The following is a 12,414-nucleotide window of genomic DNA, read 5'->3' as shown; positions in this document are numbered from 1 at the left end:
TAGAGTGAGTGTGTAAGCACACTATCTCATTGAGTTCAGACAGCAGCCGAAAGCAACCAATCCTGAGGCAGAAGCTGGTGCACAGACAGCTGGTGTCCCCCTGTCCCCATCACCCCAGCTCAGCAGAGACCGGTACACCAGCGGTGGGAGGGGGACACCTCAATATCAACCCCCCACCTCCCTCCCTGGCTCTACACAGCACAGCACAGAAGGAGTCTCTTCCCCCCACCCAGCAGCAGCCTGCCGACCACGGTGGGCCTAGTACTCGGGAGAGCAGGATTCTGCATTCATGTTTAAATTCTGTAATTCCCTCTGAGTTCTCCCACAACCTCCTCTCCCCACAGACCAAGAAGATCCACCCCCTCCCCTGTAGTCCAGGCAGAGAGCCGACATGCTTAGCTGGGCAATACCTATGTGATCTCTCCATGCTGAGGAATTTCAAAGCTTCCCGGGGCTTTGAAAGCGGAGGGGCACATACCTGTGTAGCTGGATGCCGGGCAGCGGAGTTCAAATCAGTGGGCAGAGCGGTCATTGTGGGCATTGTGAGATACCTCCTGGAGGCCAGTTATGGTGATGTAACAAACGCAGTGTCTACACTGATGCTTTGTCAATATAACTTTCTACAAAAAGCTCCATGACTCTTGTCGAGGTGGCTTTATTTTGTTGGCAAAGCAGGAGAGTTTTGTCAGTGGGAGGAGCATTGTAGTGTGTACACTGTCACTGTTTTGTCGACAAAAGTTGCCTTTTGCTGACAAAAACTGTGTAGAGTAGACAAGGCTGAACTCTAAGATTCCTCCATTGTAGGAGCAATGTGGTGGCTGGGTTGGGTTCCTGCCAGAGGTGAAAGTGGGCCGGTATGGGCTGATACAGCGTACCGGTAAGAAGTGGCCACTGGTACAGGCCTGTATGCAGCCAATGTACGGGTCCTTATGATTTAAAAGGGCCCGGGGCTCCTGGCCATCACCACCGCTACCGTGGTAGTGGCCAGAGCCCCGAGCCCTTTAAATCGCCACCGGAGCCCCGGGTGGCGTGGGCCGGGCAGTGCGGAAGGGCTGCCTCGGGGAGGCTGACGCCACAGCCCTGCCCCTTCCTTCTGTGGCCCCGCCCCTTCCAGGCTCCGGGCCCCGTATTGATAAGTCTTCTATGTTACTTTCACCCCTGGTTCCTGCTTTTATCCCCACGTCACATTCTGGCAGCATTTCCCACCATCTGCCCACTTACCCCAAATCAGAGACTGTCTTTGTCCTGTGCCTGTTTCTGCTATTGACCTAGGCACTAAAGTGACTAGTAAAAGGAATGAAAGAGACTATGAGGGTACTGATACTGAAACCATTAGTTTCAGAGACTCTTCTGATGTTGATTCTGATTTTGCTGACACCAGTGCTGCTCCCACTGGTTCTTCTAGTGACAAAGTTGCTGTGCCCATGGCAATTACACCTTTTGTTGTATGGAGGGTTCTGACAGAGACTAGGGAAAAATTAAAAACTGAAGTGGCAGAGAGGTTCCTCTATCTCCTTCTGTGTAGTCAATACGTTACAGAAGTCCTGTTTTAGAGGACAGATAGGCAAAATGACCATCCTGAGAATGAGAAAAACTGTATTCTAAAAAATGTTTGGACACCAGCTAAGTCTTTGGTAGACAAATTGCTTACTGCAGAAGTTCAAGCATGTCAGTGGCTCCAGCCAGGCTTTGAAATTAACACCAGCGGCCTCATTAGTGATGCTTTAACCCAAACAACTGAAAGTCCCTTTGTTCTGAGCGCCTTGTGCGGGGGCAGCGCACTTCACCTTAGCACAGTGAGAACTTCCTGTGCAGATGCAGCTGGAACATCGCAGAGTAAAGAATTCTCCCTCTCTCTCAGCTCACATTGACCATCTTCTCAGAGGATAGACTCTCAACTCTCTTCTTTCCCCGAGGACATCTATGTAGGACTGACTACACAAGTGCACCTCTTAAAGTTCTATTCCAGAAATCCACTTGACAGACCTCTGGACATATATACAGGTATTGTCACCAAGTTGTCTTTGGGTCTTCCTTGTTAAAGTAGGTAATTGGTGTAGCTATGATTTACCTCTCCTGTCCTGTTCATGATATGAGTGGTAATTGGATTCAACGCATTTATAACTTTTGTATTTTTTAACTCTGATAAAATTTAGTACAAGTGACAAACATTTGGGATGTAATATTTTGAGCAGTCCTGTAGCATTTTGCTTCTCCATTTATTGCTGTGTGTTCTATGTCATTCTATTACAAATATACAAAATCACCACCAACCAGGGAAGGAAAGGAATGGGATACATATATTGATTTCAGAAAACTCTTTGGTAAAGTCTCAAGAAATCTTATTGAAAAGTTACTTCAAGTTGTCTTAGAAATCAGCATTGTCTCTTGGACTGAAAGCTTGAAGAGGGTCCAGGAACAAAAGCTAATAAATACAATATATTGAATGCAGGGTATTCAGCTAATGCTGGGTAGAAGAAATCGGTGATTAGTTTTCTCATTATTTATGTGGAGGAGAGTGTAACTAGCATGTTAATAACATTTTCAAATGATATTAAAAGAAAAGGTGTTCTGAGCTCTAGCGGAGTTAGAGAAGTCATATAAAAGAGTTAGAAATATAGACTGGACCCAACAAAATGAAATCAAGACAAACATTTTATTCCAATACAAAATATGTGCACCTGAAATCCATGAATTCTTGCTGACAGTCCTTAGATATGAATTGTGGAGAACGTGGGCTAGGCATTTTTGTTGTAGGGTTCTTGCCCTCTCACTCAAAGCTTGAGTTCGTTGACTATTGCAACATGAGGAAAAACCAATCTGAGCTGTTTTGGGACTGCAGGGTGAGCAGAAGTAAAAAGTATGAAACCTTTTTTTGGTAATAAAGACAGCAGCTAAATACACACAACAGAATGAATTGGTTGGGTACATTCCATTTTTACACATTTTTGGAGAGTCCGATCATCCTTTACAGTTGTGTTTTTTGGTGGGGTGTTGCAGGGAATCAGGTTGCTTTATTTCAGTTTTCTTAAGGTTTGTTTGGCTTTAGCTATTGATATGTTCTAACAGCTTTTCTTTTCAGCTTAACTACATTTTCTGGAAGCAGATAAAAATGCTAAGAAGTACCTACTGAACGCCCTGCTCAATATGAAATTTTAATTCTTCTCAATATTCTGGCTCCCATAGACCAATCTATTAGGGCATAAAAAAAGGTTGTAATTTATTTATTTGTTTGCTTTCTGTGACAGAAATACACAGCTCTGTCATGTCAATTCCTCATTCAACCCCATCACCCACATGAGTCCACCAAAGAGGAGTCTAATTTTTCTATCCTATATCCCCCCAGAATGAGCGAGCAGGTGGTGACCTACTCAGAACTGAAATTTCACACTCCTACTCAACAGCAAAGCAGACAAAGAGCTGAGACCACCAAGAACAAAGGTACCTTGCATTGCAAGCTATTGACTCTATACATGCGGGAGTTTTACTTAGGACCACATTAAAACATAGGCACTAGAGGCCCATGCCTAGGATCCCAGTCTCCTGGAATTATGTGATTACATTAGAATCCCAGCTTTAATTAAAAAAAATTCTAGCCCTCATGTTTGTGAAAAAAGAAAAAGGCTTAAAAATGTGAATTGGCCATAACCAATGCACTTACACCTGTCTGAATCTGCAAAGAGCTCGAAACAATGACTCTGAGAAGTTTGAGCTGCCCTATTCAACTCAATGGGGTGTAAACTTCAAGGCCCACTGCTCATGGAAGATGCACTCCAACTCCACCCCTGCCGTGGAATCTACATGTGCCAGAAAAGAAAGAGTGAAGGAGGGCTGGACAGCCCATCTAAGCAGATGCACCCTTGTTGCTGGGGTTAACATTGGGAACTCCCTCTGAAGCCACCTTTTACTATTCTAAAGAGAAGGGGGCTTCTGCTGGTAACCTGTCTGTCTGAGAAGTCTGTCTGATTGTCCTGCTACTGCTACTCCAAATGGGCAGTGCCACATGGGGGTGGGAAGTTGGAGCTGGAGAGGTAGGGTGACCAGACAGCATATGTGAAAAATCGGGACGGGGGTGAGATGGGGGGGTAATAGGAACCTATATAAGAAAAAGACCCAAAAATCGTGACTGTCCCTATAAAATCGGGACATCTGGTCACCCTAGGAGAGGGACCCTATGTTGTGGTCTGGCCGTACTCACCATAGTCAAAATTCTTCATCCACTATCTGTCCATTTTTTCTAGTGGGGTATTCCAGGAGTTGGAAAGTTCTATGTTTGCTTTCTATTCTGCTTGTTAATGTCATGTTACTGGGAGACTTGGGATCCAAATGCAGGAAATAATCATGCAGATGTGGAGAGTTCACAGACTTACCAGCCAAAAAGGAAGTCTGTTTTCCCCAACCATTCTTTGGTTGTCAGAATTATTGAGCATCTAATTAAAAGAAGCTCTTATATTGTAGGTTGCTGTATTTCACATCCACCTCACTGCCTCACAGCATAAGCCAGCTGCTGGGGGTTAGGAAGAAACTTCCTGTATGGGCAGGCTATTCCATAGTTGTCCATTATTGGGACACTGTCCTCTGAAGAACTGATGTGGGCCACTCCTGAAGACAAGACAGTGGACTAGATGGACTATTGGTCTGATATTCTGTGGGAATTGCTGGGTGGGTTCTGGCTTTGAGAATCTGCCGCAGTCTGGACAAGCCCCAGTCTGACCCTAGAGCCTCAGGAGAGGGACTCAGTTTGCCTGTCTTTGTTCTTGCTCTCTCTGTTAGATTCTCCTTCTCCTCTGTGGAGGCTCTTTGCAGTAATCTTTGGAATCCTCTGCCTGGCTTTGCTGGTAACATCAGGGTTCTTGGGGGCTCTGGGTAAGTACTTTAGAGAAGACACTAAAACCCAAGTTTTCAAAAGTGGACACTGATTTTGGGAGCCTCAGTTTTTGAGTGACCAATTTGATCCACCTTGGGCCTGATATTTCAGTTGTGCTGAAACTCATCTCTCCCATTGATTTATGACACTGGTAATGAAATAGATTTTAATCTCTGGGTCAGAAATTCAAATCCAGGTCACTTTGAGAGGGCACAAATTGTTGTCATCTGCTGGCAATTGGATGTGAAATGAATGATTTATTATTAGCATTGCGGTAGCACCTAGAGACCCCACTTAATTTTTCTAGGTGCTATACAACTATATAACAAAAAGACAGGCTCTGCCCCAACAAGCTTACAGACCAAGTATAAGACTATACACAAGAGGTGGATACCAATGAGCAGGTGTCCATCTCAACAACCAGCACCACAGCTGGGGGTGATTATCTCCATGGTTCACAGTCTCTGCAGGAAGACTAAAATGTGAATAGGTCATGGAAACAACTCCTCTCTCATACCAAATGATGTTCTCTCCAAAACAAAGAGGAGGCACATCCATGGGCAATGTAGTGAAGCCAGCAGTGTTGGTACCAGTGGTTTACCTGTGCCACAGATAAACAATGATGACCCATGCTGTTCAGGTTGGCAGTTTGTCATCTTTCAGTAACACTACATTTACAGAAGGCCAATTCAGACAAAGCTACTAAACCTACAGTGGCACAGGGGTCCCTGGAGATCCCATCTAAGAGACGGAAAATACTAGTTTGCTGATCACTGTTCATGCTATTCTACTCCATACTGTGTAGTATGAAAATCTTTGTGGTGACTGAGAACTCTGTAGTAACAATTTGAGCCCCCAGGGAACTGGGATGGCTCCCCCTTTATCATGGCCCTTACTGGGCACGTTGTTGCTTGGCAGCCTCTCCTACTTAAAAGGAAACCTTTCTCCAGTATTCCCTTAACTCTCTCCACAGATAGACACAGCATGTCTGAAATCATTTCCTATTCTCCCCACAAATGGCAAGGTATGGAAGTTCGGGGTAGGTGTGTCAGGGGAGATCGCACACTGAACATTGGCCTTTGCATTCAGGGTGCCCAAGCATATGGCTTCACAGGAGACCCCAGCTTTCCTTGCACAAGCTTTGAACGTTAAAAATATTTTTAAAATTAAAGAAGAATCTCATTAGTGTAATTTTTTTAATTATTTCTTTAACATCAAAAATAATTGGAACTGGAAATAAACTTACATCTCTTTGTCCTTCTATCTTGCAAGCCATTGGGATGTTATTTTCTGATTTTCCATCTAGTAAGCAGATGGCAGCAAAACTTCAGCCAGCAGCAGGGAATTCTGGAAAATCTTACCTGCCAGCAAATTATCTTGGAAAACCAAACTCGTGAGCTAGAGGAAATCCTAGAAAACCTCACATGGGAGAGAGATCATCTTCAAACCCAGAATATTAACTTCTTGCAGTCAAAAGGTACAGGACCTTGCCTTTGGCAGACAACTGTCCCTCTTGTATTTAGCTTGGTAATTTTCAACAGAACTTCTGAAAGGGCATGGAAAAAGTGGAAAAATTAGTTATTTTTTGTTTCTAAAGTTCCCTAATTTTTTGAAATTCAAATTTTAAAAAAAATCAACTAGCTCTAATGAGTATGTTTTCTAACCAGAGAAATATAACTCAGATCACCCAATCCCCAAGTCTCTGCTAGACTTGGTGGTGGTGATCAGGAGCCAGCTACTGCTCCCTAATCCTGGTTTTACACAGGCCCCAGCCCTGGGGGAGTTAAAGACATCTTGGGTTCTGTGGCCCCTCCCATTCTCTCTCCAGGTACGTACCCTGTGCCAGGGCTTGAACATGGTGTTTACCAGCAGGGGACTCCCTCACTTCAAGGATATCCCTAGAAGCCAGTTTCCACCCTCTTGTACTACCAGAGAGTAAAAGAGAGCAGCGTCTACACCATGGTCTGATTCTAATAGCTTCCAGCACTTTTGTAGTCCCGGTGTTGACATTTTAGATTAATTAGAATGCTTTACTTTTGCATAGGAACAAGGAGAATCTGTCAATGTGCTCCTTGCGTACACTTTCTTCAAGGAAAGGGTGAAACAACTGATAACATACATAAGGGCCTACATTTTTCATTGGCATAACTCTATTGAAGTCAATTGTATTTTGCCAGCAGAGAATAATCCCATTATGTGTTGCAGGAAGAGAATTGGATGAAAATGAAGAAAAATCTTTTTTTTTTTTTAATATTATAAAAACTCTTCAATTAATTTTTCAATTAATATTATTCTACCTACTCCATACAGGAACATTAAATCTTATCTCAACACAGAATTCTTAATCAACACCAGNAAAAATGTAGCGAGTATTGAAGAATCTGTGGGAAACATTTTGATTTTGGTGAAACTGAATATTTTATGGAAAAAATTATCAGTCAAATTTCTGCCAGTTCTACCGTATTTTTGTCTCTCTCTCTTTTTTATCCTCCATAGGACTTCATAAAACCACTGACAAGTTTTCCTTACTGGATGGGATTATTATATAATAAAACCAAAGGCTACTGGCAATGGGAAGATGGTACTGCTCTCACCACTGATGTGTAAGACTTCGCTACTATTTCCCTGTATATTTATTGTAGAATCTTTACTGGACGCAAACACCAAGGGGAGAGCCAGTTCTGAAGTCTGACCTCAGAAGTGTGTGTGTGTGATTCACTGGATCAGGACTGCAATCTAGCATAAATCATCCTGCTTCTCGGTTTGTGCCTAATAGCAGAGAAGAGTGGAATATTTCCTAGACAGAACTGACTGAATGAAAAACTTTTAATCTAAAATGGCCTTTTAAAACTTTTTTTTTTAAACACCTGTCTTTGAAAATGTTTGCTTTTTCTGATACTTTTAATCAAAACTTTCTATGGCAATAGTTTTTTGTTTTTTTCTTTTTTGCTGACACTTTTTTAAATGTTCTGAAAAATGGGGTTTTGGTAAACAAATTTTTTTTCAAGAACCATTCTGATAACTTCACCAAAATTTTTGAAAATCCCCAAATGGATTGGCTTTGAGCCTGTGAAATGGAAACAACTTTGACTTTTTCCCTGATTTCTCCCTCCCTTCCCCAACTTTCGTCTTGAGGTTCAGGAAACAACACAGGGGTTTTTTTGTCTGCCAATAATTTCTAAGGAAAAATATATTGTATGTACAATTCCACTTAATAATGTTCTATATTATTTTTAGCTGAACATTGAAAGGTTGTGCAGGTCAGGTCTGTGAAGTGTTGGAAAAAGCACTGTTGAATACCAGGGCCCAAATAACTGGGGATGCTGGAGGTTAGAAATAAGAGGCATTAGTATCCCTCTGCACTGTACTTCACTCTAGCCAACATTACTAGCTTATTGTTCTCATAACCTCACTTCCATGTTTTTTAAAAGCTACTCTGCTCATCACAATTATGCCTGTGTTATCATGGTAACTATTTATGATTTTTGATATGTGACTTGTCTGGCTGACAGTAAAATGTCTCTTCATCCCAGGTTTCCAAGTATGAGAAGTTACCATGGTCCATATTATTGTGCAACACTGAAAAATGGAAAAGCCTTGGGCTATTCTTGTGGAAGCCTAAACTTCTGTATGTGTGAAAAGGGTCTGTTTAGCTAAAGTCTTCTGTAATGGCACAAGAACGTACATAGGATGTATGAGGTCCTATTTTGGAGCATCCAGATGCTACTGTTGCCTATATTTATAAGGCTCCATCTTGTATGGTGCTGAATATGGAGTCCAACTTAAATCATCCAACTCCAACATAAGTTATTTAAGTTCTGAGCACTCTGGTCCTGTTTCAGCCGAGCACAAAACAGGACAGGGTCCCTACTATGCTGTTAAAATTCTCTGCTGTGCTCACAGAAAGTGCTTGTAGGCTATTATAGAAGGAGATGGCTCCTCTTTCAGTAGGAGGAGCAATGACCACACTCCACTTCACCAACCAGCCTTCTGTTCTTGGTCCTTGCTGCTGCTATTGTTCATCTGTTCCAAAATCCAGACCAGCTTCCGGAGTGTGACGCTGCTGTGAAGCCAGCTTGAGGCTACTGCCCCCAGGATCCACCCATCTCACATGGAGAATCTTTTATCTTCTGTTGCCAAGATATCATTTTTTAGACAAAAACTCTTTTTTTTGTTTCTAATTCTCCTGTGCCAAGAATATTTTTTTTTACCCATGATGTCCATATTTGATGACTTACTATTAAACAACTGAAACAATATTCTATTTCTTTTGTAATTACTATTTTGGCTTTGGTCATGGAAGACAGGAAACATTCCAGAAGACTTGAAAAGGGCAAATATAGTGCCCATCTATAAAAAGGGAAATAAGGACAACCCAGGGAATTACAGACCAGTCAGCTTAACTTCTGTACCTGGAAAGATAATGGAGCAAATGGGGGTAGGGGTGGGGAATGAAGAGAGGAAATTCTGCTGCCCAAGATTAGAAATTTCTAACCTTTCAGAAGGAATAGTGAGTTTGGTGATCGCTCATCCAAGTCCCAATGTATTTACACCAGAAAATGACTACATCATTTGATATGATTAGCAATGTGTGCACAAGAAGTACCCTGGGGCTGGAGTACAAGAGGGTCCTGCAGTTTAGAACTTATTTTCAAAGGCAGAGCTGGGGGTGGGGAGAGTGGGATAACTTTCACAACACAGCATATTCTATAGCTGATGCTAGCCATGCTATTAGTCCCCCACTTTCATAAACATCAACCTCAATCTCACATGGTTAAACAGCTCCTGGCTCCCAGCTCCAAATGGTCCCAATGTTAACACTCTGATTCTTATTTTATCACCAAGTGATTTGCACAACTAAGTGTAAACTGTGTCTTTCAGGTTTCAAGTCAGTGAAATTTACTATGAAGGGGACTGTGTGGTTTTGGAAGATGGCAAAGCCCAATCCTATGGATGCATATATCATAATCGTTGTGTTTGTAAGAAAAAAAGTGCTTAGTTGGAATCTGTTTAACCAGCACAAGAAGAAACCTAGAAATGATGGAATCATACTCTAGAAAGTCCTTTGCAGAAAGAGAAATCTTGGAATAATCAATGTCCTAGATTTTGATTGAGACACTAATTTACACAAGCTGAGGATCTTGCCCTATGTTTACTATTAGTATAATTTACCTTTATTTCTTCCTTCTTTACTTTGGTCACAGAAAACTGTTGATGAGTTTGTTATGGAAGGAAACAGGACTTGGCCATTCAAAGTGGGGAGCTAAACCTCACCCATTTGGAACATTCACCAGCCAGTCAGGGTGGTCAGTTCAAGTGACTGAGGAATCTTTTAGATTAATGAAAGCAAATGTGTCAAGTGGTTAGAGCACTGGAAAGGGTTCAATTTCCTGCTCTGCCACTTTCTCATGGCCTTAGGAAAATTATTTAATTTTGTGTTTCATCTTCAAAATGGGGTACATTATATTAATGCTAAATGCTGTATAAACATACCACAGAAAGGGACCTGCTAGCTCAAAAGGAGTAAAGGTCATTTTGTTGTCCCTAGGATCTGGCTAAGGTTGGATTTCGCCTCCAGGGAACAGGGAACCTGTAATGTGGGGTCTCACCTTCTTTACCTCTCCTTCTGTAGAGGAGGGCTGCCAGCATTAGGACATATCTCCTTTTAGAGAGGAAGAAGTGGTTAAGGAGCTCCTATCTGGAACAATTCTTTTCACCCCATCAGGTAGTGCGGTTGCTGCTTCTAAATGAAGATAGGTCACAGCCAATTTGCCTCACAAGGTGGAAAGAATTATTTAACTTATGTGACTAAACCTGGCTTCTGGATAGTCAAAGGGGGACTGTGAAGTCTCCTGTTCCTGTGCTTGGGTTAAATAGAGGCTGGGGACCAATCAGTACTCCCTGCGATCCACCAATCAGATCCCAGGACTGCAGTCTTCTGTCAGAGTTTGGCTGCTGTTCTGGAAGCTGTTAAGAGGTTGCAGTGCGATAAATCAGGGATGATTAGTAACTGAGAGACCTGTGGGCTAGTGTTCAAGACTTGTGGTCCGTGACAAAGGATCAAGGAAAAAAGATAATGGAGAAACATTTGGTTATAATTGAGGCAAAGACTGGGGATCATTTTTCTTGTACCCAAACCACTTCATCCCCTTCCAGAGAATTGAAGTGGCTTGGCCATTGTGACACCCTGGCATCCTAATATTCACCACTGTCATATACTTAGGATATGTTTTGTACAAAGTGTGCTTTGTGAGGTATCATTCTAAAAGTCTTGATCTGCCAGACATTAATATCCCATTGGATTGTATGTGCTATCATGGTATGTGACGTTATGAAGTTCGGCTATGTATGTGTTAATGAAACATGTTGTGAGGTTGAAAACATCCACAAGCAACCTTTCAGGTACAACAGTACAAAGGCCAAACAATGTTAATGGCTCACTGAGGAAATTCACATAGGCACAAGGATTACCCAAGGAACAGTGTACAACAGAAACCTCTCAGAGATAGCACTACACAGTGGGAACTGTTTGACTCAGGTCACAGCAAAAAGAGCTTTCCAGCAAGTGGGAAGAAGAAGTAAAAGGGGGAAAATGACATCATGATCGTACCTCACTCTCTCTACAACAACACACCCAAAAACACACCCGACCCAAGGATTTAGATAAACAAGGCTTTAAAAATGGCAGAAAATGGTGGGCAGTTTGGAAGGAATTCAGACATAAGACATGCACTTTATTAAATGGGCTGGAGGGACTGACTTATAAAGAAAGACTGAAGAACTAAGTATGTGTAATGAATTTTGTACAAACCATGACTAAAAGGGGATGTACAATAACTGTTTAGAAATATTGAAAGTGTATCAGCATCCAAGAGAGAAATAGGTTTTCAGGGTGGTGTGAGGTTGTAGAACTAGGTGTAAAGGGAGAGAATTAAGATAAAAGAAAGTTTCCCAAGGTAAGTGGTGGAAATCCCTCTGCAAGAAACATTTAAAATTAGGCTGGATAATGCACTAGACAGAATCCTATGATAAACGTATGAAAATATAAGGTCAAGTCTGAGTTCAATGCAGGATTGTTGTATTGACCATGTGCATGGTGGGGAGAGGGTCTCTGTTTCATCAGCCAGGGAAGGGAAGCACTCTCCAGGCCCAAGTCCCTTTTTATCCCCTTCTTTATTGTTTATAAATATGGGAACAAACAAACATGAGAAAAAATATCTCAACTGAAACAACTGCTCATAATCCCCAGAGGCTTCCCTGACTCAATCAGCCAGGAGGAAAGAGAACCGCCTTTTCCCTGTGACCCTGTGAGCTTCCTGTTCTCCCCTGGCATGTGAGAGTCAGGGATCCCTTACCCATTCCAGTCTGCTGCATAATCCTTGTCACAGATTTCCAAAGGATGAAATAAATGACATTAATATGGGACTGAAATTTTGACTTCTATGATTCTCTGCAGCATGAGTCCACATTCTGACCTCATTTGGACTGTGAAAATCTGCAGTAACTTCACTGATTTTGGAGCACAGGTCCTATTAAAAACAGTGGAG

The 12,414-nt window shown here is 42.2% G+C and overlaps 1 protein-coding gene across 1 annotated transcript; it reads left to right on the top strand.

Annotated features, from left to right (window-relative positions):
* Positions 1 to 1,828: 1,828 nt before the first annotated feature.
* LOC117873469 (killer cell lectin-like receptor 7) lies at positions 1,829 to 9,924 on the top strand. The gene is made up of 5 exons (XM_034762934.1): positions 1,829 to 2,004; positions 3,347 to 3,441; positions 4,774 to 4,866; positions 6,174 to 6,344; positions 9,749 to 9,924. Exons 2-5 carry the CDS (start codon positions 3,348 to 3,350, stop codon positions 9,922 to 9,924), a joined length of 534 nt encoding a protein of 177 aa, XP_034618825.1. The 5' UTR covers positions 1,829 to 2,004; position 3,347.
* Positions 9,925 to 12,414: the final 2,490 nt, after the last annotated feature.

This window comes from Trachemys scripta, chromosome 1 (genome assembly GCF_013100865.1).
Source record: "Trachemys scripta elegans isolate TJP31775 chromosome 1, CAS_Tse_1.0, whole genome shotgun sequence".
NCBI classification, from domain to species: Eukaryota; Metazoa; Chordata; order Testudines; family Emydidae; genus Trachemys; species Trachemys scripta.
This window is presented reverse-complemented; position numbering and strand designations above follow the sequence as displayed.